The sequence below is a fragment of the Schistocerca gregaria genome, chromosome 9 (genome assembly GCF_023897955.1).
Source record: "Schistocerca gregaria isolate iqSchGreg1 chromosome 9, iqSchGreg1.2, whole genome shotgun sequence".
NCBI lineage: Eukaryota > Metazoa > Arthropoda > Insecta > Orthoptera > Acrididae > Schistocerca > Schistocerca gregaria.
The window spans coordinates 168,427,574-168,450,693 of NC_064928.1; the positions used below are offsets into that span (position 1 = coordinate 168,427,574).

At 45.1% G+C, this 23,120-nt stretch overlaps 1 protein-coding gene and 1 non-coding gene across 2 annotated transcripts in view; one reads left to right on the top strand and one right to left on the bottom strand.

Annotated features, from left to right (window-relative positions):
* The window catches only part of LOC126291864 (uncharacterized), a 54,275-nt gene that overhangs the window by 28,969 nt on the left and 2,186 nt on the right, over positions 1–23,120 (top strand). The window contains exons 4-5 of the mRNA XM_049985586.1: positions 3,413–5,347; positions 14,411–14,497. Of these exons, the coding sequence (XP_049841543.1) occupies positions 3,413–5,347; positions 14,411–14,497 (2,022 nt within the window). The remainder of the gene's footprint in view (positions 1–3,412; positions 5,348–14,410; positions 14,498–23,120) is intronic.
* Positions 14,955–15,029, bottom strand: Trnas-cga (transfer RNA serine (anticodon CGA)). Its single transcript has one exon. It is a non-coding gene; the product is annotated as a tRNA-Ser (tRNA).

Consider the following 23,120-nt stretch of genomic DNA (forward strand, 5'->3'; position numbering starts at 1 on the left):
ATGAGTACATAGACCTGTTTATTTCTACAGTGGTTTACATCAGTTTACAGCTTGAACATTTAGCTATTTTTCCACATAATCACCATTTCTGTCGGTGCATTTTTGTGGACGCTGCGGCAGTTTTTGTATGCCCGTGTCATACCAGCTCGCCGCCATGCTGTTCAGAAACTTATGAACCACTTCTTTCACCTCGTCGTCGGAGCTGTATCGCATTCCGGCCAAATGTTCTTTTAACCTAGGGAACAGGTGAAAGCCACTGAGCGCCAAGTCAGGACTATAGGGTGGGTGGGTGCTTATGTTCCAGTGAAACCGTTGCAGGAGAGCAACGGTTTTTCCGAGCGACGTGTGGGCGAGCGTTGTCATGGAGAATGTGCACACCCTTGCTCAACATTCCTCTTCTCCGGTTCTCAATTGCCCGTTTGAGTTTTTTCAGAGTCTCACAGTAAATGTCAGCGTTAATTGTGGTCCCAGCGATTCAGCTCCGACGACGAGGTCAGAGAAGAGGTTCATAACTTTATGAACAGCTTGGCGACGAGCTGGTATGACATGGGCATACAAAAACTGCCACAGCGTCTACAAAAATGTATCGACAGAAATGGTGATTAAGTTGAAAAACAGCTAAATGTTCAAGCTGCAAACTGATGTAAGCCATTGTAGAAATAAACAGGGCTATGTACTTATAAAAAATTTGAGGACCTTACTTTTTGGATTACCTTCGTATTTACTAAATTTGTATTAACTTTATTGTTGTTCTGTTATGTGAGGAAAGAAAGTAAGTGTATCAGAGCAGTTTTACCACCAATTATTATTAAATATTGCGCACTGAAAGGATCTTTGCAGTTGGCAATGACACAGTGTGACAATTTTTTTGTGTACTTCCGTGTGCCACAGAATACGACATCTTCAAGCATTAAATCATGCTGGCAAAATACTAATTCTATAGCCTGACATGAAAGCAGCAGCATTACAAGTGTATAAAAATTCTCTACAATATTCCTAAAGTGGAATGATACAGACAAGCATGTCAAACTATGCCATTTGTTTGATGTAGGGAAAATGAATCAGTTACATCAATTTGCCTCGAAAACGTGAATGGGAAGTAACGCAGGTTTCATATTATTAATGCTAGTTAAGATGGAGTGTTATGTGGTAAATAGCATGAATCGAAATATTTTAACCTCTTGCTATGGTCCAAATAATTCAGTTTCTTCAATGATGTGTTTCTAAACTGCACCTAATACTAATCAGAGCAGTTCTGTAGACTTGTAAGTTTCGTGTTAGTAGTCAATGACGGTAGTCCTCGACAAAGTCTGTTGTTTCACTTGGAATAAGTTGTAATTCTTACTACCAAAACACCTTATCAAGCTTAGGTTAATTTTCTGGATAGGAAACTAAAAGAGAAAATACAGAGGGGTCCAAAAAAATGTATCCACTGTTTAAAAGTCCATAACTGGCAAACTAATTGACAGAGTTGTCTCAAAAAAGAATGGTTAAAATGGCTCTGAGCACTATGGGACTTAACATCTATGGTCATCAGTCCCCTAGAACTTAGAACTACTTAAACCTAACTAACCTAAGGATATCACACAACACCCAGCCATCACGAGGCAGAGAAAATCCCTGAACCCGGCGGGAATCGAACCCGGGAACCCGGGCGTGGGAAGCGAGAACGCTACCGCACGAGGAGTTGTCTCATCTTTGGTAGTGTAAGATATTGTAGTTCCGGCAATCGCCACACAAGCATTGTATTACGTTGTTTTGTTTTGTCAGTTGACAGCCGCCATATAGTCAGTGTTTTGTTCTTAGTTGCACCTAGTTACTTGAGTAAATATTGCTGGCGCAAAGCTTACATTCGATGAAAGGAACTCAGTTTTGAAGTGGTATTTTAAGTACGAAAACATTGACGAGGTTCAACGGCAGTGGCAAAATGAGTATCAAACAGAGCCACCGACACGTTTAACGATTTGTCGCATACGAGACAAATTTGAAGCCGAATGCTACACAAACAACAATCTGGACGACCTGTAACAGTAACAAGTCCAGCTGACTCCCGCCGTGTGTTACAATTCACTCGCTCACCACAGAAGTCTGTGAGACAGTGTGCCCGTGAAACTGGAGTGAGTCGCTCAAGTGCTCGGCGAATTTTGAAGACAGCAAAGTGGAAGTGCTACATCCCACGATTGCTTCACGCAATGAACGAGGACGACCCAGATCGTAGAATGGAGTACTGCGAGTGGTTTACAGAGTGCGCAATGATGAAGGGTTTGCAGAGATGATTGTGTGGTCTGATGAGGCACAGTTCAAACTAAATGGTACAGTAAATCACCACAATTGTATCTACTGGGCCGCCGAAAATCCGGACGTCCGTGTAGACAAAGCCGTGAATTTGCCTGGAGTAAATGTGTGGTGTGGGTTGTCCTACCGGGGCTTGATTGGGCCATTCTTCTTTGACGTCACAGTTACCGGTGAGGTGTACCTTCAGAAGCATTTTACCTGCCATTTTGAGACTTGTATGGAGACGGAAGAGTTTACGTTCAACAAGATAGTGCCCAGCCCACTACCAAAATCGTGCCAGGGCGTATCTCGACGAAAATCTACCAGGAAGATGGATAGGCGGTAGAGGTGCTGCGGAGTATCCACCACGTTCCCCAGACCTAACTCCTCTGGACTTTTACCTGTGGGGAACACTAAAGGACGTCGTTTATCGGCAAAAGCCACTCACATTGGATGAACTTCGAGAATCCATCGTACATTCATGTGCAAATATCCAAGTGAACACGTTGCAGTCAGTAGTTCGTGCTGTGGTTCGGCGGCATCTTTTGTGTGTGGATGTTAATGGTGACCATTTCGAACACCTACAGTGAGATATTTAAGATGGACTTTAAGCTACACTTTCACCAAAAATGAGGCTTCTCCGTCAATTAGTTTGCATGTTATGGGCTTTTAAACAGTGGACACATTTTTTAACCCCTCTGTAGAATCATGTGAAGATGGCCGTGCAGTTCTAGGTGCTACAGTCTGGAACCGAGCGACCGCTATGGTCGCAGGTTCGAATCCTGCCTCGGGCATGGATGTGTGTGATGGCCTTAGCTACTTAGGTTTAATTAGTTCTAAGTTCTAGGCGACTGATGACCTCAGAAGTTAAGTCCCATAGTGCTCAGTGCCATTTGAACCATTTTTTGAAAATAAGTGATAGAATAAGTAACTGTAAAAATGATTCCTATGAAAACAAACAAGAAATTTCGAGCTTCTTCATCTTGCAATCAGAAGCATATGTTTCAATACTCGTAAACGTGAGTTGCATTTCATAATTTCTGTAATAATGCTGTGTTTCATGTTTCTTTTTTTAAAAAAAAAAAAAAAAGCTGTTGAAAATATTTGAGTTTAAATAAGCTGTTTCAATCGTTTACAGGTGATTGTAGACGATGATAGAGAATGTAATTCTGACATTTTGTCTGAGCTGCCGACACAGATGCCAACAGAATGCCGTCTCGTGATTGTGTCATCAAGGGGAAGTGACTGCTTTCATGACACATGCCGATCATCCGACGTCAGTGACGAAAGCTGGAACAAGTGCCTGGACGTCAAAGTCATGCTGAATGGGCAATCTTTCGAATGCTGCCGTCTGCGAGACCTAGTGGCAGATGCGGATGCCATCAAGTCACTGCTGGACAATAAGCCGGGTCTCTTGCTAGGCCTGGCACGACTGACGCAGCCTCTGAGGCTGGGTCGAGATCTGGAAACGCTGCCCGTGTACTACGTGCCCAGGGAGCTGGTGGACAAGCAGCTCTTGACGGGCGAGTTCTTCTCGACTTTGGACAGCAGTCGAGAGTACGACGGCGAGTGGGAGAAAGTCCAGCCCGAAACCGCTGCCCACAATACAATAATTGTGGTGGGGAGACCCGGAGTAGGGAAGTCGAAGGTGCTGTCGCATGTGGCGAAGAAAATAAAAGAAAGGTTCTCCGGCTGCTGGCTACTGAGAGTTAACCTGTTGGAGTTCTACACAGTTTTGGATGACAACGACAGAGCCGCGAGTGCTGCGAAAGACATACTGCGGCGGACGGTCTTCAACGAGGGTGTGCTCGGCGAACTGGAGTACGCTCTGCTTCGACACAGCCTGGTGCACTCCCCGAGAGTCGTCTGCCTGGTGGACGGCTTCGACGAGGTGTGCCCAGATTACATGAAGAAGTGTCTCGAGGTGTTGCCGCTGCTGGCGCCACGTAAGGGCAAGTTCCTCGTGACTACAAGGCCGGAACCGGTGAGGCTCTTGGAGACCTGGACTGGTGTCTCGGCCCAATCGCTGCTGCCTTTCGGTGACTCGGAGCTAGAGGACTTCTTCAGACGCCACCCTTCGAGGGAAAAGATCCGGCGCATCAGCGGTCTCAACAAGAGCTTGAGGGACCTCCTGAGAATCCCTCTCTTTGCTGAAATGTTTGCAAATCTGTCACAGGAAATAGAGGAGACGTACGACATCGTGACTCTGTACGAAGCCTTCTTCCGACACAAGTTCAGGCGGCTTTACAAAGAGAAGTGGGGCGACAACTTTTCGGCTCCCGGGAAGAGGAGAGAGATCGAGGAGGCGCAGCAGAGGCACCAGGAACAGTTGATGGTCCTCGCGGCTTCGGTTCTGCTCCGCGGAAGGGAAGTACCGGCGAAGCCGTCGTTCGACAGGGAGTACCTCGTGAAGGCCGGAATCGTGTACGAGTTCGCCGACGGGAAACCCGCGTTCCTGCACAGGACTTTCGCCGAACACTTTCTCGCCAAGTGGTGTTTCCTCCGGCAGGGGAAACGGAGTCGTGCGACGGTGTACCGCAAAGCGTACGTGAACGAGAGGCTGGAGTTCTTCCTGGAGTCCTTCGACCGCATGGCGGCGAGGGGCTGCCCGTTGCTGGAGGCGACGCTGGACGGCGACGCGGGCAGGGTGAGGGCGCTTCTGGACGAGGGTGTCGACCCGAAGCAGGTTGACGCGTTTGGGCGCAACGTGCTGCACCTGGCGGCAGCCAACCGCGCGTTGGGCTACGATCGGCGGTGCCCCCTGTCCCTCCTGCGGCGACAGTGCTCTGACGACGCGTGGAAGGGCATGCTGTCTGCAGAAGACGGCCTGCTGGGCTGGACGCCGATGAAGTACGCAGTGGAGGGCAGACGCTGGCTCGTCGTGTACGAGCTGCTGGAGACGGGTGGTGACCTCAGCCAGCTGGGGGACTTCCTGACCAGACTGCCTGAGCCGGCACAGCTGCAGGCCCTGCTGGAGCAGAGTGGCTACCTGGCTCTGTACCGGCACGTCATCGAGGCGAAACATCCCTTAAAAACGGGCACCTACATCTGCATGATGGAAGACGAAGTCGAGGTAAGTCAAAATGCTCTCCCTGTGACGTGACACATACTTCTAATTAATTAAAAATTCTGGTAAATGAAAACTATGTGCTCGCCGGGACCCTGATACCAAACCAATGCCTTTTTATGCACATATGCCCTCACCAGTGTGCTACTCAGCCACGGCTCACGATTAGCCCGAGAATATCTCACTGCTACATTCCAAACCTCACTGGTATTCTCCTACATAACTACACTACTGGCCATTAGAATTGCTACAACAAGAACAAATGCAGATGACAAACATATTATACTAGAACTGACATGTTATTACATTTTCACGTAATTTGAGTGCATACATCCTGAGAAATCAGTACCCAGAACAACCGACTCTGGCGATAATAACGGCTTTGACACGCCTGGGAATTCAGTCAAACAGAGCTTGGATGGCGTGTACAGGTACAGCTGCCCATGCAGCTTCAACACGATACCACAGTTCATCAAAAGTAGCGACTGGCGTATTGTGACGAGACAGTTGCTCGGCCACTATTGACAAGACGTTTTCAGTTGGTGAGAGATCTGGAAAATGTGCTGGCCAGGGCAACAGTCGAACATTTTCTGTATCCAGAAAGGCCCGTACAGGACCTGCAACATGCGGTCGTGCATTATCCTGCTGAAATGTAGGGTTTCGCAGGGACCGAATGAAGGTAGAGGCACGGGTCGTAACACGTCTGAAATGTAACGTCCACTGTTCAAAGTGCCGTCAATACGAACAAGAGGTCGCCAAAAACAGATGCGACCATCAAAAAGCTGTAAACAGAACCTGGATTCATCCGAGAAAATGTCGTTTTGCCACTTGTGCACCCAGGTTTGTCGTTGTGTACACCAACGCTGGCGCTCCTGTCTGTGATGCAGCGTCAAGGGTTGTTGTTGTTGTGGTCTTCAGTCCTGAGACTGGTTTGATGCAGCTCTCCATGCTACTCTATCCTGTGCACGCTTCTTCATCTCCCAGTACTTACTGCAACCTACATCCTTCTGAATCTGCTTAGTGTATTCATCTCTTGGTCTCCCTCTACGATTTTTACCCTCCACGCTGCCCTCCAATGCTAAATTTGTGATCCGTTGCTGCCTGAGAACGTGACCCACCAACCGGTCCCATCTTCTTGTCAAGTTGTGCCACAAACTTCTCTTCTCCCCTATTCTATTCAATAGTTCGTCATTAGTTACGTGATCTACCCATCTAATATTCAGCATTCTTCTGTAGCACGTCAAGGGTAACCGCACCTATGGTATCCGACCTAACAGTCCGTGCTGCTGCAAACGTCGTCAAACTGTTCGTGCAGATAGTTGTTGTCTTGCAAACGTCCCCATCTGTTGACTCAGGGATCGAGACGTGGCTGCGCGATCCGTTACAGCCATGCGGATAAGATGCCTGTCATATCGACTGCTAGTGATACGAGGCCGTTGGGATCCAGAACGGCGTTCCGTATTACCCTCCTGAACCCACCGATTCCAAATTCTGCTAACAGTCATTGGATCTCGACCAAGGCGAGCAGCAATGTCACGATACGATAAACCGCAATCGCGATAGGCTACAATCTGACCCTTATCAAAGTCGGAAACGTGATGGTACGCATTTCTCCTCCTTACACGAGGCATCACAACAACGTTTCACCAGGCAAGGCCGGTCAACTGTTGTTTGTGTATGAGAAATCGGTTGGAAGCTTTCCTCATGTCAGCACGTTGTATGTGTCACCACCGGCGCCAACTTTGTGTGAATGATCTGAACAGTTAATCTTTGGATATCACAGCATCTTCTTCCCGTCGGTTAAATTTCGCGTCTGTGGCACGTCATCTTCGTGGTGTAGCAATTTTAATGACCAGTATTGTAGCAACACTAGAAGTCTGGAAGGTGGGATATTGTGGAAAGATGGCGCAGCCGCGTCTTAAGAATGAATGGTTTCCAGAATGAATTTGCACTCTGCATTGAAGGAGTGCACTGATACGAAACCACGTTTCTTCCAGCTGTATTAGTTCCACAAGGCGTGTGTGAGCAGCAATCAATAACTTATGCAACACTTTTTTCTGAATGCATATTGGTTTTTTTCAGGGTTCCACTACACCACTCATTCCCCAGTATTTTGGATTCAAAACACTTTTTTTCCAACAGAATCTGCGTTCAGTGTGACAGCCTTACGTTATCTTACTGGGAGGGTATATATGACACATGGTAACATCCTACTGGTCGACGTCGGACCCAGGGTTTTGTTGCGTCAGTAACCGACCCGTCATTCACTTACTGCTTCCTTGATTGGGTCAGACAGACGGAAGTCAGAAGTTACGAGATCCAGGCCAAGCAGGAAGAACGGTCCATTGAAGCTTTGTGAACTCTTCTCAGTTGTGCCACCTACGTGAGACCTTGCTTTGTCATGGAGAAGGAGAAGATAGTATGCTTATTTCTTACAACACACATAGTGAGGTCGTTTCTTCCTCACAGCAGCACAATGCACTTTAGAGTTAAACGTGGCATCATAGAGGAGGACACAAAACGGAATAATCCCTTCAGTCCCAGAACACCATCGCCATCACTTTACCGGTTGACGTTGCGACTTTGAACTTTCTCTTCGGAGGAGAGGTGGTATGGCGACAGTCCATGGAATACCGTTTTGTAAAGAGCAAGCAGTTCCGCCTAGATGGTCCTTCATTACCCCTTTTTGGTCTTCTGTTAGGTCGTGAAGAACGCATCAGGCACGCACCTTTGAGTACGCCAAGTGGTGGACGAGTGCGTCAACACTACCAACGCCGGCCGGTGAGGCCAAGTGGTTCTAGGCGCTTCAGTCTGGAACAGCGCGACCGCTTTGGAGGCAGGTTCGAATCCTGCCTCGGGCATGGATATGTGTGATGTCCTTAGGTTAGTTAGGTTCAAGTAGTTCTAAGTTCTTGGGGACTGATGACCTCAGTGCTCAGAGACTTGAACCATTTTTTGAACACCACCAACAGGGTCATTCAGTTGAGCATCGAGGTGTTTGATTTTGACCAGTCAATCACCTCGAATGAGAGTGTTCACACGTTCCGACATTGCAAAGCTGCAGCTGGACAGCACACGAGAGGTCGAATAGCTCTCTGTACACATTCTGGAGATGACGGTGATCTGGACACCGACTAGACTGTGTGAATTTTCGGCGGTTTCCCAAGCTCATATGCGCAAAAGCTGGGCTGGTCACAGAATTCAACCTCAGAGAATACGATACACCGATACTTGCAGAACGAAGTTTACAAGATTCATGTGCAGTTGACGCAAACGACTTTCCTTCCTTAGGTTATCTTGACGTCTGCACTATCAAGAAGATCATTCGACTTCTAAGTTACAGAATGACTTAAAATTTCCCAAATACTGAAAAAAGTGCACCTGTACAAGACAGGTTACACGCTACGGAAAAGAAATAATAATGACTAGCACAGCTTGGGCCTTTTGTAGCTCTTATCTGTATGTGGCGTAGAATCGGCAAAATTAACCTTGGGTGCTGAAATTTAAGTAATGTAGATACCTTTTTAAAATAAATTCGCTTCCATATATTGTGACCTACAGAAGAATGCTGAAGGTTAGATGGGTAGATCACATAACTAATGAGGAGGTGTTGAATAGGATTGGGGAGAAGATAAGTTTGTGGCCCAACTTGACTAGAAGAAGGGATCGGTTGGTAGGACATATTCTGAGGCATCAAGGGATCACCAATTTAGTACTGGAGGGCAGCGTGGAGGGTAAAAATCATAGATGGAGACCAAGAGATGAATACACTAAGCAGATTCAGAAGGATGTAGGTTGCAGTAGGTACTGGGAGATGAAGAAGCATGCACACGATAGAGTAGCATGGAGAGCTGCATCAAACCAGTCTCAGGACTGAAGACCACAACTACAACATACTGTGAGCAGGCGTAATTGCAACCTTAGGAATGGCAGAGAAACGGGACCGATCATGCAAAACTCAGGTATGTCCGTATATTAACCAACAACAGAAACAGATCAGCTGTCCTATGGAAAGACCTACATGTTGTTAGTATAGGCAGAATAAAAGCTGGAGCTGATCTTATTCTCTCAGTTCAAGCACTGAACGAGTACTTCACTTTACTCGCAACCACTATTGAACCACAAACGAAACAGAGATTCATTGAGCACTTCATGGTGGTAAACAACTCTAGCCACGTAAAGTTTTATCTAAAACGTATCAGTGGACAGTGCAAGACAAGATGGCACTAAAGTCCAAATAATGAAGCTTATTATTGACCTCTTACTGCCCAGTATAACAGATATCATCAACCATCAACCAAACCACTCCTTAACCACTAGAGTTTCCCCTGAGGCCTAGAAACAGAGACTAGTTGAGCCACTGCCTAAAAAGGAAGTGGCGACAGCAGCCTCTGATAACCGGCTTATATGAATCCTTCCTGCACTTTGCAAGATCTTAGAGTATTGAGTCCACAACCACCTAACGATCAAAAACAACTTAAGAGACGAATACGAACCAAGTTTCCGTAAACGTCGCAAAATAGCATCTGCTTTGATGAAGGTAACTGATGACGTGAATTGTAGTGTATTGTATTGTATGAAACTGGGTACCTAGAAACGACGGAGAGGCTTCGCCCCGCCGTAGCCCTCAGTTGTTCACAACCCCACAACAGGCCACACAGCAGTCCACCTACTCCACCGCCGCCCCACACCGAACCCAGAGTTATTTGCTGTTCAGCCCCCAGACGAGCGTCACCCCAAATGCTTGCCTGGTAGAGTAATTATGGTGTACGCGTACGTGGAAACAATGTTTGCACGGCAATCGCCAACATAGTGTAGCTGAGATAGAATGAGGGGAACCAGCCCGCATTCGTCGAGGTAGATGGAAAACTGCTTTAAAAACCATCCACAGGCTGGCCGGCACACCGGACCTCGGCATTAATCCGCCAGAAGGATTCGTGCTGGGGACCGGCACGCCTTCCCACTCGGGAAGCAGCGCGTTAGACTGCATGGCTAGCCGGGTGGGCTGATGACGTGAAGCTTGCCATGGATGCACAAAAGGCGACCAGTATGTGTTTCTTAGGCTTCAGCAAGGCATTTGACAAAGTAGCAGCGAAAATTTATGGCAAAGTACAGTTCAATGGTTTCGCTCATACTTGACCTCTCACCAGCAATGCTTCATGTCCGGCACCATGAAGTCGTAATGGAGGCACACAGTGTGAGCCGTCCGCCAGGATTCGGTGTTAGGTCTTATATTCTATTCATGATTTTTGTCCTACTGCAAACACTACAAGTACACTGATGATCTCTAGCTGTATCTAAGTGCGAAACCAACAAACCTGAGAACAGCTATCGAGATTCTCAATACCGACCTGGGTGCACTATGAAAATGGGCGCAGGATATAGGGTTAAAACTCAATCCACCCAAAACTCAAGCGATACCAGTTGGTCATTCTAAGCTCATTAGCTAGCAATACCGGGAATCGCTACCACATTTAACCGTAATTGGTACAAATATCAACTTCTTTCTCTCAGTAAAGAGCCTAGGAGTGAAAACAGAAGACAATCTTAATTGGACTGAGCACGCGAATGCAATGATGGTTCAAATGGCTCTGAGCACTATGGGACTTACCATCTTAGGTCATCAGTCCCCAAGAACTTAGAACTACTTAAACCTAACTAACGTAAGGACATCACACAACACCCAGCCATCACGAGGCAGAGAAAATCCCTGACCCCGCCGGGAATCGAACCCGGGAACCCGGGCGTGGGGAGCGAGAACGCTACCGCACGACCACGAGATGCGGGCGCGAATCCAATGAGCAAGAAGGCATCACCATCTCTCCATGCCCTGCAAAAATTTAAAATTGTCGTCCGTCCTGATCTGAAAAAGAAACTTGTACAGTTCCAGTTGACCGATATTTCCAGGGACTGATGACCTCGTTGTTTGTTCCCCTTCCCCAAACCAACCAACCAACCAATCAGTTATTGATTACAGCAATGTTGTCCTGCAAGTTGTTTCTCAGGAAGGATCACGGTGCCTGGAACTTGTTATGAATGTTTGTGTTCGTTATATCTGTTATGCTCTACTCTTGGATCACATTTCACCGTCATATGCAGAGCTATCCTGGCTGAGTCCACATAAGCGCAGACATTTCCCCACCCTCTGTCGCCTCTGCCGTATTTTCAACGTACACGGTCGCTCATCTCTCTCTTCGACCTTAACACGTTTGTCTTAACGTCATGGCAGAAACGCCCGTTTCCATCAGAGCAATACCCTTTTCTATCCCACTCGACTGTTCAGCCACTTTCTCCAAGTCCTTCTCACTAGCAGGAACCCGACTCTGGAATAACTACGCGCATTACGGAACTGAAAAACATCTCTAGCTTCAGAAGACAGTTAATGACATATGTACTAAAGCAACAACAGACATTAACATTGTCCCTGTACGCACTCGGTGCCCCTGTACATCCTTCTTTCCAATCAGATCTTCCTCATTTCCCAGTATTCTTAGCTGGTGCAGTCTCCTTAAATTTCCATTTCCCAGAGCTCGATACATCAGAAAACATATATTGAGTACATCTAAAAATTCTTGTTGTATCTGCCACTACCAGTATTGCTTTGCCGGCCGTTGTGGCAGAGCGGTTCTAGGCGCTTCAGTCCGGAACCGTGCTGCTGCTACGGCCGCAGGTTCGAGTTCTGCCTCGGGCATGGATGTGTGTGTCCCTAGGTTAGTTAGGTTTAAGTAGTTCTAAGTCTAGGTGACTGATGACCTCAGATGTTAAGTCCTATGGTGCTCAGAGCCATTTGAACCATTATTGCTTTTATTACTGTTATTATTGTTGTTATCACTGTTCTACCAGTATTAACTTTACTAGTTCATAAACAGTTTTATTTACTCACATTGTCACTGGAGATACTCAAATCATTTTAATACTATTTATCATATTAAAATTGTTATTTTTTTACGTAACTGTGATGTAAAAAAGGTAGTGTATGCGTGATACCCTGTTCCCATGTTAAGATAGAGCGATCAGGCTCTAATCAGATAAGGTTAAATAAATGAATAAATAAAAAAAATCCACTTGTGTTATAACTCCTTATCATTGACAACTTCGGTTAACTCAATATAGATAAATGGTAGTAAGTAGCAAATACATACTATTAAGCAGCAAATCACTACCTTCAACAAATATCGTCAAAGGCTGACTCCTCATAGTTTTTGTTGGAGCAAAATCTGATCAAAGTAGTGTTAGCTACTGCTAGCGCGTCAAGAAAACTGATACGAGACAAACATCAAATTGGATGGAAAAGTTGGATGAGTCTAGAATATCCGATTGGACCAGGGTACAAAATGAATTATCAATCCAGAGTTAGTAAATTTCATTAAAAATACACAAGATGTGGTCGGTATCTAATCACAAAATTTCGCCGGTTTGTGAATCTTCATTGACACAAGATGTCATTCGCGGAATTGAGAGAGTCTTGCATTACATGTGACCCTCAATCTTAATGTGTTTCAAAGTAACTTACAACTATTTTATTTATTTTTGTGGGACATTCATAACGACTACCTTCGCGGTCTACAATTACAGATCAAAATCTATTGCAGTGCTAATAAGAGCGTGCGCTCATTTCACAGATGCAAGATTTATTACGCACGTCAGTTTGCTCCCCTTGGTTACCTCAAAACCTAACTCTCTTTCTAATTTATATAATAATATTGCAGTTTACGTTCAAATTTTATCTTGATTAATGAAATATAGTACGTATCTCGTAGTTTTAGTTTTTTGAGTGCATTTTCATTTCAGTGTTGTTCTTGACATACGGACGCATTTGTGAAGTAGTGGTCATTCCACCAGAGAAGGAGTGTACATAACATAATCTTTTTGGATTTTGGCATGTGTTTGTACGGGAAATTGTCGCAATGCTTGGGCTAAACCATTTGTTTCTTTCCTTTACGTTAGCGTAAAGACGACATTTCTTGCCACCACTAACGGCACTGGATAGGAATGCTCGGTGTTGCTAACAAATAAATTGATGAGGAAGCAGAGATGCACGTACGGCCGCTCGCTCATTCTTGTGATTTTGGCGTAGAGCGTGTGGTACCCGTAACCAGATTTTTGAACCTTCTCCATTGTGTGCAAATGTCGCACTAACATGGATCATTGTGGATTAATGCGTATAAAGAATATTCATGAAACCCTGAATATCTTCCTAAACGTGGAGAGGCACTAGTGTCAAAACAAGCCTCCTTCAGCCGAGAAAACCATTTTCTTGTCGTCTTCAGTGCAATTCCATTATCCTCATACACGGCGCAAAAATTACTGGCTGCCTACGTTTCTGTCACCCCTCCATTGAACTGAAACGGAAGGCTGTGTCGGAAATGTTCTGGTTTCTCCACTTGGCACTCCATGTTCCAGTGGCCACAGCTCCACTCACTATATCCGAATGATAAAATGTCAATATATAAACTCAAACAGCAACAGTGAACTACAAACAAAAACTGACAATCGATAAATAAAACAGCAGCCGCCGGAGAAGCAAAAAGAAAAAAGAAAAGAAAAAACGCTGCGAAGCTATGCACCAACCTAATATTACGAGCAGCAGATTCACAATCATAAATAAGTCATTATTTGGAAAGAAAGCTTAGCATTTGCTTTAACCTGTATACGTTAACACTTCGTTCTAGATTCATGGTTGTCTTTCCGAATTTTGCTGTGTTCTCGAAGTACTAAATGCGGAGTTTGTATGAATGATCAAGACGAAAAGGAATGGCGCAGTAGTTATACGTACTTGACAAGGTAAATCTGTTGACACGTTGCATAATTTTCGGCGTACCTGCGTAATAGTAGTCCAGTATACAAAACGTCTCTGGTCGCTTTACCACATCGACCTTTGCGATGTTTTACTTACACATTCTGTTCAAGGGTGGTTTGTAACGAGGTTTGGGCTAAAAATGTGTATTCATTAATGAAGGAAAAAAAGCAGCTGAATAATCTACTGTTCTGTAAGCTACTATGTTTTATGTTTGTCACCATTTAGTTGTAAAAATATCAACTCTACTGAAATAGTTTCCTGTTTTTCAGTTCGCTCTATCCTTGATCTTCGCAAAAGTGCCACGAGAGTGCCTCAAAGTCATCGCCGATGAGGCTTCGGAGAGAGGTCACATGGTGGTAAGTACGACGATTGTTCATAGTAACTGCTGCTTTAACTATGTTTGGGGATGAGGCGCTAACACTCCCAGTACCACGGGAGGAGGAGTCTCTATGGCCACCTTTTGAAAATATTGTAATCCAGTCAGTTCCTTTATATTTTGAACAAATTATACTTGGGGAAGCAAAATTCGCGGACTCGGGATTCGCAGTGCGACTTCTCACATGCGAGCAATGTGTCTGTCTCAAATTTTCGTCCAGCGAGCACGTCCAGCAGAAAAAGGACGTTAAAGAGTGGCAATCTGGCAACACTGTAACCTCATGTACGGTAACTATCTCGGTAGCACGTATCTGTTGTGTTTTACAGTAGGTGCAGTGGGTATAGTCTTGGGTTACCATGCTAGATGTCGATGAATGAGATTTTCACTCTGCAGCGGAGTGTGCGCTGATATGAAACTTCCTGGCAGATTAAAACTGTGTGCCCGACCGAGACTCGAACTCGGGACCTTTGCCTTTCGAGGGCAAGTGCTCTACCAACTGAGCTACCGAAGCACGACTCACGTCTGGTACTCACAGCTTTACTTCTGCCAGTATCCGTCTCCTACCTTCCAAACTTTACAGAAGCTCTTCTGCGAACCTTGCAGAACTAGCACTCCTGAAAGAAAGGATATTGCGGAGACATGGCTTAGCCACAGCCTGGGGGATGTTTCCAGAATGAGATTTTCACTCTGCAGCAGAGTGTGCGCTGATATGAAACTTCCTGGCAGATTAAAACTGTGTGCCGGACCGAGACTCGAACTCGGGACCTTTGCCTTTCGCGGGCAAGTGCTCTACCAACTGAGCTACCGAAGCACGACTCACGTCTGGTACTCACAGCTTTACTTCTGGCAGTATCCGTCTCCTACCTTCCAAACTTTACAGAAGCTCTTCTGCGAACCTTGCAGAACTAGCACTCCTGAAAGAAAGGATATTGCGGAGACATGGCTTAGCCACAGCCTGGGGGATGTTTCCAGAATGAGATTTTCACTCTGCAGCAGAGTGTGCGCTGATATGAAACTTCCTGGCAGATTAAAACTGTGTGCCGGACCGAGACTCGAACTCGGGACCTTTGCCTTTCGCGGGCAACTGCTCTCCCAACTGAGCTACCGAAGCACGACTCACGTCCGGTACTCACAGCTTTACTTCTGCCAGTATCCGTCTCCTACCTTCCAAACTTTACAGAAGCTCTTCTGCGAACCTTGCAGAACTAGCACTCCTGAAAGAAAGGATATTGCGGAGACATGGCTTAGCCACAGCCTTTCTTTCAGGAGTGCTAGTTCTGCAAGGTTGTGGATGATGCTTTTCCGAAAGTCAGATGGTATGTCGCCAGACTCATATATTCTACACACCAACGTGAATAGTCGTTTTGTTGCCACTTCCCCTAATGATTTTAGAAATTCTGATGGAATATTATCTATCCCTTCTGCCTTATTTGACCGTAAGTCCTCCAAAGCTCTTTTAAATTCCGATTCTAATTCTGGATCCCCTATCTCTTCTAAATCGACTCTTGTTTCTTCTTCTATCACATCAGACAAATCTTCACCCTCGTAGAGGCTTTCAATGTATTCTTTCCACCTATCTGCTCTCTCCTCTGCATTTAACAGTGGAATTCTCGTTGCACTCTTAATGTTACCACCGTTGCAAGAGCTGACAAGTGCGAGAATTATCGCACAATCAGCTTAACAGCTCATGCATCGAAGCTGCTTACAAGGATAATATACAGAAGAATGGAAAAGAAAATTGAGATTGCTCTACGTGACGATCAGTTTGGCTTTAGGAAAAGTAAAGGCACGAGAGAGGCAATTCTGACGTTACGGCTAATAATGGAAGCAAGGCTAAAGAAAAACCAATACACGTTCTTAGTATTTGTCGACCTGGAAAAAGCATTCGACAATATAAAATGGTGCAAGCTGTTCAAGATTCTGAAAAAAGTAGGGGTAAGCTATAGGGAGAGACGGGTCATATACAATATGTACAACAACCAAGACGGAATAATAAGAGTGGACAATCAAGTACGAAGTGCTCGTATTAAGAAGGGTGTAAGACAAGGCTGTAGCCTTTCGCCCCTACTCTTCAATGTGTACATCGAGGAAGCAATGATGGAAATAAAAGAAAGGTTCAGGAGTGGAATTAAAATACAAGGTGAAAGGATATCAATGATACGATTCGCTGATGAGATTGCTATCCTGAGTGAAAGTGGACAAGAATTAAATGATCTGCTGAACGGAATGAACAGTCTAATGAGTACTCAGTATGGTTTGAGAGTACATCGGAGAAAGACGAAGGTAATGAGAAGTAGTAGAAATGAGAACAGCGAGAAACTTAACATCATGATTGATGGTCACGAAGTCAATGAAGTTAAGGAATTCTACTACCTAGGTAGTAAAATAACCAATGACGGACGGAGGAAGGAAGACGTCAAAAGCAGACTCGCTATGGCAAAAAAGGCATTTCTGGCCAAGAGAAGTCTACTAATATCAAATACCGCCCTTGTTATGAGGAAGAAATTTCTGAGGATGTACGTCTGGAGTACAGCATTGTATGGTAGTGAAACATGGACTGTGGTAAAACCGGTACAGAAGAAAATCGAAGCATTTGAGATGTGGTGCTATAGACGAATGTTGAAAATTAGGTGGACTGATAAGGTAAGGAATGAGGAGGTTCTACGCAGAATCGGATAGGAAAGGAATATGTGGAAAATACTGACAAGCAGAAGGGACAGGATGATAGGACATCTGCTAAGACATGAGGGAATGACTTCCATGGTACTAGAGGGAGCTGAAGAGAGCAAAAACTGTAGAGGAAGACAGACATTGGAATACGTCAAGCAAATAATTGAGGACGTAGGTTGCAAATGCTACTCTGAGATGAAGAGGTTAGCACAGGAAAGGAATTCGTGGTGGGCCGCATCACACCAGTCAGCAGACTGATGACAAAAAAAAAGTGCTATGAATTGAAAATAATTCGAAAAGGTGATGTGAATGGGTGAAATATAAATAATATAACGGTTCATGAATTGTTTAAAAGCACTGATAAAAATGTGGACAGACAGCACAGTTAAAAACACTTGAAGAACTCTAAACACTTGAAACAATACTTAAAAAACACTGCACACAACAGAAGATACACTGTCCATTAAAAAAGGGGCGCCATGCACTGTCACTAAAACTGGGAAAGGACTTGCCCTGGGATGGTGGATGTTGGATGAAAAGAAGGCTGGCGATGGAGAGAGATAAGAGCACGATGATGATGAGGATGGAGAATGTAAGAGGTAGTGAAACGACAGGGATGGCATTGAGGGGGGTGGGGGGTGGGGGGGGGTGGAGTAGGCAGGGAGTGAGGGGCAACTGGTATTGAAGAGCTATAGATTGGAGAGTAAAAGGGGGTGGGGGTTACAAGGAAGGGGGAAAATAAGAGGTGTGGTAGTGGGAAAGGAGGAGGAGAGAGTTTTTATGAGGGACGGGGCAGACAGGGTAGGATGGATTCAGAGCTGGTAGGATAGGCAGATTTCGTGGTCTGGAAGAGAGAGCGGTGAAATTTATGCGGGAGAGGATGTGGAGGGTGTGCAGATGAAGGGTTGGTGCGGTGTGTAGGTAGAGGTGTGGCAGGACACTGAGGCTGGAAAGGAGAGGGGACACAATAAGGTTGTTGGAGACGAGTTCACAGGTGGTGTAGATTATTCAGAGGTGTTCAGTGTGAGTGAGGAGAGGAAGGAATCTGATAAGCTGATAAAGTATCCTTGTGGGCAAAGGAAAGCGGATGTGGAAAGAGTCATAATGCATGGTGTTTGAGGATCTGTAGGGACTTGTAGAAGTTAAGAGGGATGGAGATCCATACAACATTTGCATAGAAAAAGATGGGGCAGATCTGGGAAGCGTACATGGGAAGGACATTGCTGGGCAGTTATCTGTTTTAGTCTGCTGAGGGATTTCTGTTCGGTGGTTAGTAGGTGAGTTTTCCACGTTAGGTGGCTGTCAACAGTTGGTCCAAAGTAATTTAGCGTGCTCGTTAGCTGGATGCAATGGTCATAAATGGTTAAGTCGTGGAGACAGAAGGTGCAGGTAATGCATACTATAATTACTACCTGGGTTTTGGAGCGGTGAATTTTACGGAGCCATTGGTTATACCAGGAGGTGAATTTGAACGTATAGTTGGGATTTCTGGAACGTAGGAGGTTTGAGCATATTGGCCGTGTTTAAAAGGAAAAGGAGAGGGGAGAGGTCTGAGCCTTTGGACACTCCTACATTGGGGTGGAAGGTATGCAACACTTTGAACGATTAGAGCTAGGACGTTCATATTCACAGGAATGTACATTAATATGTCCTGCAGTAATGATTAGCATTTGAACCATGACGGCCCGCGAGTTCAAAGTCAACATCGATATCGCGGCGCAACGCCACCTACTGGCAAAATCTGCCCCTGGCTCTCCTTGTCGCTGTGTACCGTAGGCAATGGATGGGTGTGATTTGAGCAGACGTGAAGGATGCCTCGCAGGCGTATGCGCGAACCGTACCGCCAAATCAATGAGTCTGAAAGAGGGCGCATTGTTGGCATGAAAGAATGTGATGCATCCAGCTGGGAAATTTCTGTAGTGTGGGACGAAGTGTTTCGGCAGTGCAACGGGTGTAGGCAGAATGGTTCACAGATGGCCGTAGAACACGACGAGATGGGTCAAGTCTCACCACCCGGACCACCCTCTAAGAAGATCGACACCTCATCCAAATGGCGTTGCAGGACCGATCTGTGCCCTCCTCGGATCTGGGGCAGCAGTCGAACACATCGTGCGCTATTAGGGTGACAGTTCATCGCTGTTTATTACAGCATGGGTTATACGCGGTTCGTTCATTTTGACCTATGTGCAGAAACATGAAAGACGGCAGTGGTGTGTGGAACGACATCACTAGGGACAGGAATGGCTTCAGATAGTGTTTTCGGATAAATCCAGGTTTTGGTTGTTTGCAAATGATGGCTGCACTTTGGTTCGCTGCAGACAGGGGGAGCGCCATCACAGTGACTGCATCCGCACAAGACATGCAGCGCCAACAATAAGGCACCTGGAGAAGATCAGGTCCATGCCGAACGTCTCAAATATGGTGGAGAAACGCTGTGGAAAACAATTCATAAAATAATACTGAATATCTGGCAAGAGGGGAGCACGCCAAAGGAGTGGAAAAGAGCTATAATGTGCCCCATACATATAAAAGGAGATAAATTAAACTGCCAGAACTATCGAGGAAGCTCCCTACTAAATAATACATATAAAGTTTTCTCCAAGATTCTAACCAGCAGGCTTACTCCATATGTGGAAGAGAGAGTTGGAGACTATCAGAGTGACTTTATAAGAAATAGGTCAACAACCGATCAGATATTCACTTTGTGAATACTACTTGAAAACTGTTACGAACATCAAATTAACATACACGAGCTTTATATCGACTTTAAACAAGCCTATGATAGCATCTCAAGAGAGGCATTGAAGAATTTAATGGAAGAGGAATACCTAAGAAGCTCATTAAACTTTCTATGATGACCCTCAGCGAAACCAACTGTAAAGTAAAAATACAGGGCGAAATCTCCAGAGAAGTGGAAGTGACAATATCTCCTCATTGCTATTCAACTTTTGCCTAGAAAAAGTCATAAGTCAGACAGAGTTCAATAAAGGAGGAATCTTCTTAAATCGTTCACTACAGTACCTAACCTGTGCTGACGATGTGTCATTAATCGCATGAAACACTGCTGTGCTAGGCGAAGCCTATCAACAACTGGAGAAAGGTGCAAGGGAACTTGGCCTGACTTGGCCAACATCGAAAAGACCACGTATATGGCAATGACCAACCAACAATACCTCACAAATCTCAGGATAGCCGACAGGGAGTTGGAGTTTGAAAGGGTGAGAGACTTCAAGTACCTTGAGTCGACTATCACTGAGACAAATGACGTTGGCAGTGAGGTGAAAGCCAGAGTAGCAGCAGGTAACAGATGCTACTTTGCCGCATTACCCATGCTTAGGAGTTCGCTTCTATCACGAAAATCCAAAATCATCATTTACAAAACAATTATAAGACCAGTTGTTAATATATGGTGTCGAAACGTGGACCATGTCTGTGAATGAGGAAAGGATCCTTAGCATATGGGAGAGAAAGGTGCTACGTAAAATATATGGCCCATTATATGAGCAAGAAGGTCGGCGCATTCGTACGAATACAGAACTACAACACCTTTTTGAAGAACCTGACATTGTCTCTACCATTAAAATAAGAAGATTGCGGTGGTCAGGACACGTGGTCGGAATGGAAGAAGACAGAGCATGTAGGAGGATTTTTGATGGCAAGGCTGGAGGCAGACGGCGGAGGGGCGCCCCAGAAAGAGATGGGTGGATGGAATTGAAGAAGACGTGAAAAAGCTGGGTGTCAGAGGATGGAGACGCAAAGTCACGGATCGGATTGAATGGCAGGATACTGGGACGCAGGCCAAGGCCCTTCAAGGGCTGTAGAGCCGAGGAGAAGTAAGTATACAGCGACAACTCCAGGCCTTATGGTGTGGTACGATATAATGTAAACCACAAATCACAGTTGGTGCTTGGCCAGAACACTGCGATCAGTGTGAGCTACATAAAGGACTCCCTGCGACCCGTAGCCATAACATTTCGGCTCAACACCCCAGACGCCATTTTTCAGCAAGACAACGCACGAATACACGTCGCTGCACGAACACGTGCCCTCTTGGTGTCACAGGACGTCAACTTTTTGCCCTGGTCCGCCAAATCACCAGACGTGTCGCCAATCGAAAAAATCTTTGGGATATGGTGAAACGACGGGTGCAGCTCTGTGACCCAACGCCAACCTCCACAGATGAAATTCGAAACCAGGTAAGTGCGGCATGGATGGCTGTATCACACGACGCAATTCGCGGCTTATGCACGTCGGTGCCACCATGCATGGAACAAGTTATCAGGGAGCATGGCAGAGCCTGTGCCTACTAGGCAACAGGACACATACTGAACTGAGGTGACTGAAATGCTAACCATTTCTGCAGAACATACTAATGAACATGTCCTGTGAATATGAACGTCGTTCAGGGTGTTCTATTTTTTCTTAAGTGTATTTAGCAGTTCCTAGGTTTCTAGATTATAATAAAATATCGACCCCCCCCCCAGAAAAAAATTTGCTCATTTATATTATCAAAGATAATGATATCGTTAAAAGTCTGAAACGAAATATTTGAACTAGTAAATGATATTTAACACCTGGGAACCGGGAGTTTCCAAACTAACGACTTATAATGTAAAAGTTAAGACTAAAATTAGGATTCAAAAAGTAAATGAAAAGTTTTATGCCTTCTGCTATGCCGTCAGGAGCAAACATAGGTATGTGAAAATTGAAACGGGCTTCTATCGGTCACTTATACGCCAATTTAAACAAGTGCGTATGAAGTCTGGGATATAAGGGATATGCGAGAAGAAAATGGTGCTCAAAATTTTTGGAGCAGTGAAAGGCCATGCCAGTGGAGGATGAAACATTCTAAAAAGGCATCTGACGTATTTAAAGAACCTGACATTACAGTAAACATAAAAGCAAGAAGGACTGAGGGGACTGTTCATGCAATGATATTATAAGGTGACAGAATCTTCAAGATTGTGATTAAAAATCCTCATTTTTAATAATATCGTGAAGGACGTAATATTTTTGAAAATTGCTGGTTTTAGTGAGTATAGGAACAACAGACAAGCCTGGCAAAACGCTGTCACATCACCTACAAAGGGCTTATGTGGCTTATAATTCATAATAATAATAATAATAATAATAATAATAATAATAATAATAGTAACAGTAAGAGTAACATTAATAGTTTTGGCCGCCCTGCAAAAAAACAAAGTGCATGTGCGATTTCAGTCATATATCCGGACACGAGAAAAATAACAGTTCCAATCACTTACCAGTGGCTGAAACCCTTTTCGTCTCAGTTTTAAATATTACTTTAAATCGCCGAATAAAGGGGAACAATTTTTCATGAACACTCTGCTATTGGCTAGAAAATGCTGTTGCAATACTTTTGTTGGTCATTGGGACTCAGTTCGATGCACTTAAGACAATTTTACTCCAGTCAATGAGATTCCATGACGAAGACGTTTCTGGAGACGCCCAGGACAGTGGTAGGACACCAAAATGACTGTCGCCCACCATGGTGAGGTGCCATTTCTTTTCATAGCAAGACCCCTTTAGTCGACATGTGCAGCACCTTTCCAGCACACAGGTACGTTGAAGATATTTTTCGCATGGTTTTGCTGTTCTTCGTGGCAAGTCGAATGCCCGCCCACACACGGCGGTGGGCTTCGTCCTTGCGAGATTCTATCTGTAGACCGGCAAAGTCTCCGGCTTTCTCTCAAACTGAGAGCGTTCGGAGCTTTATGGGCAGCACCCTCGAGGGATTCTGACGATATAACGCACCAGTCGGGCAGAATTTGGCACGATATCCCTCATGAGGACACCCAAGAAATCTATTAATCAGTGCCCCTCCATAAGGGCCAATGTGGACAACGCGTTATTGACTTGCTCAGTTTGTGAAGCTCTTTCCCTTGAATAAACCATCCAATTTTGCTGAAATT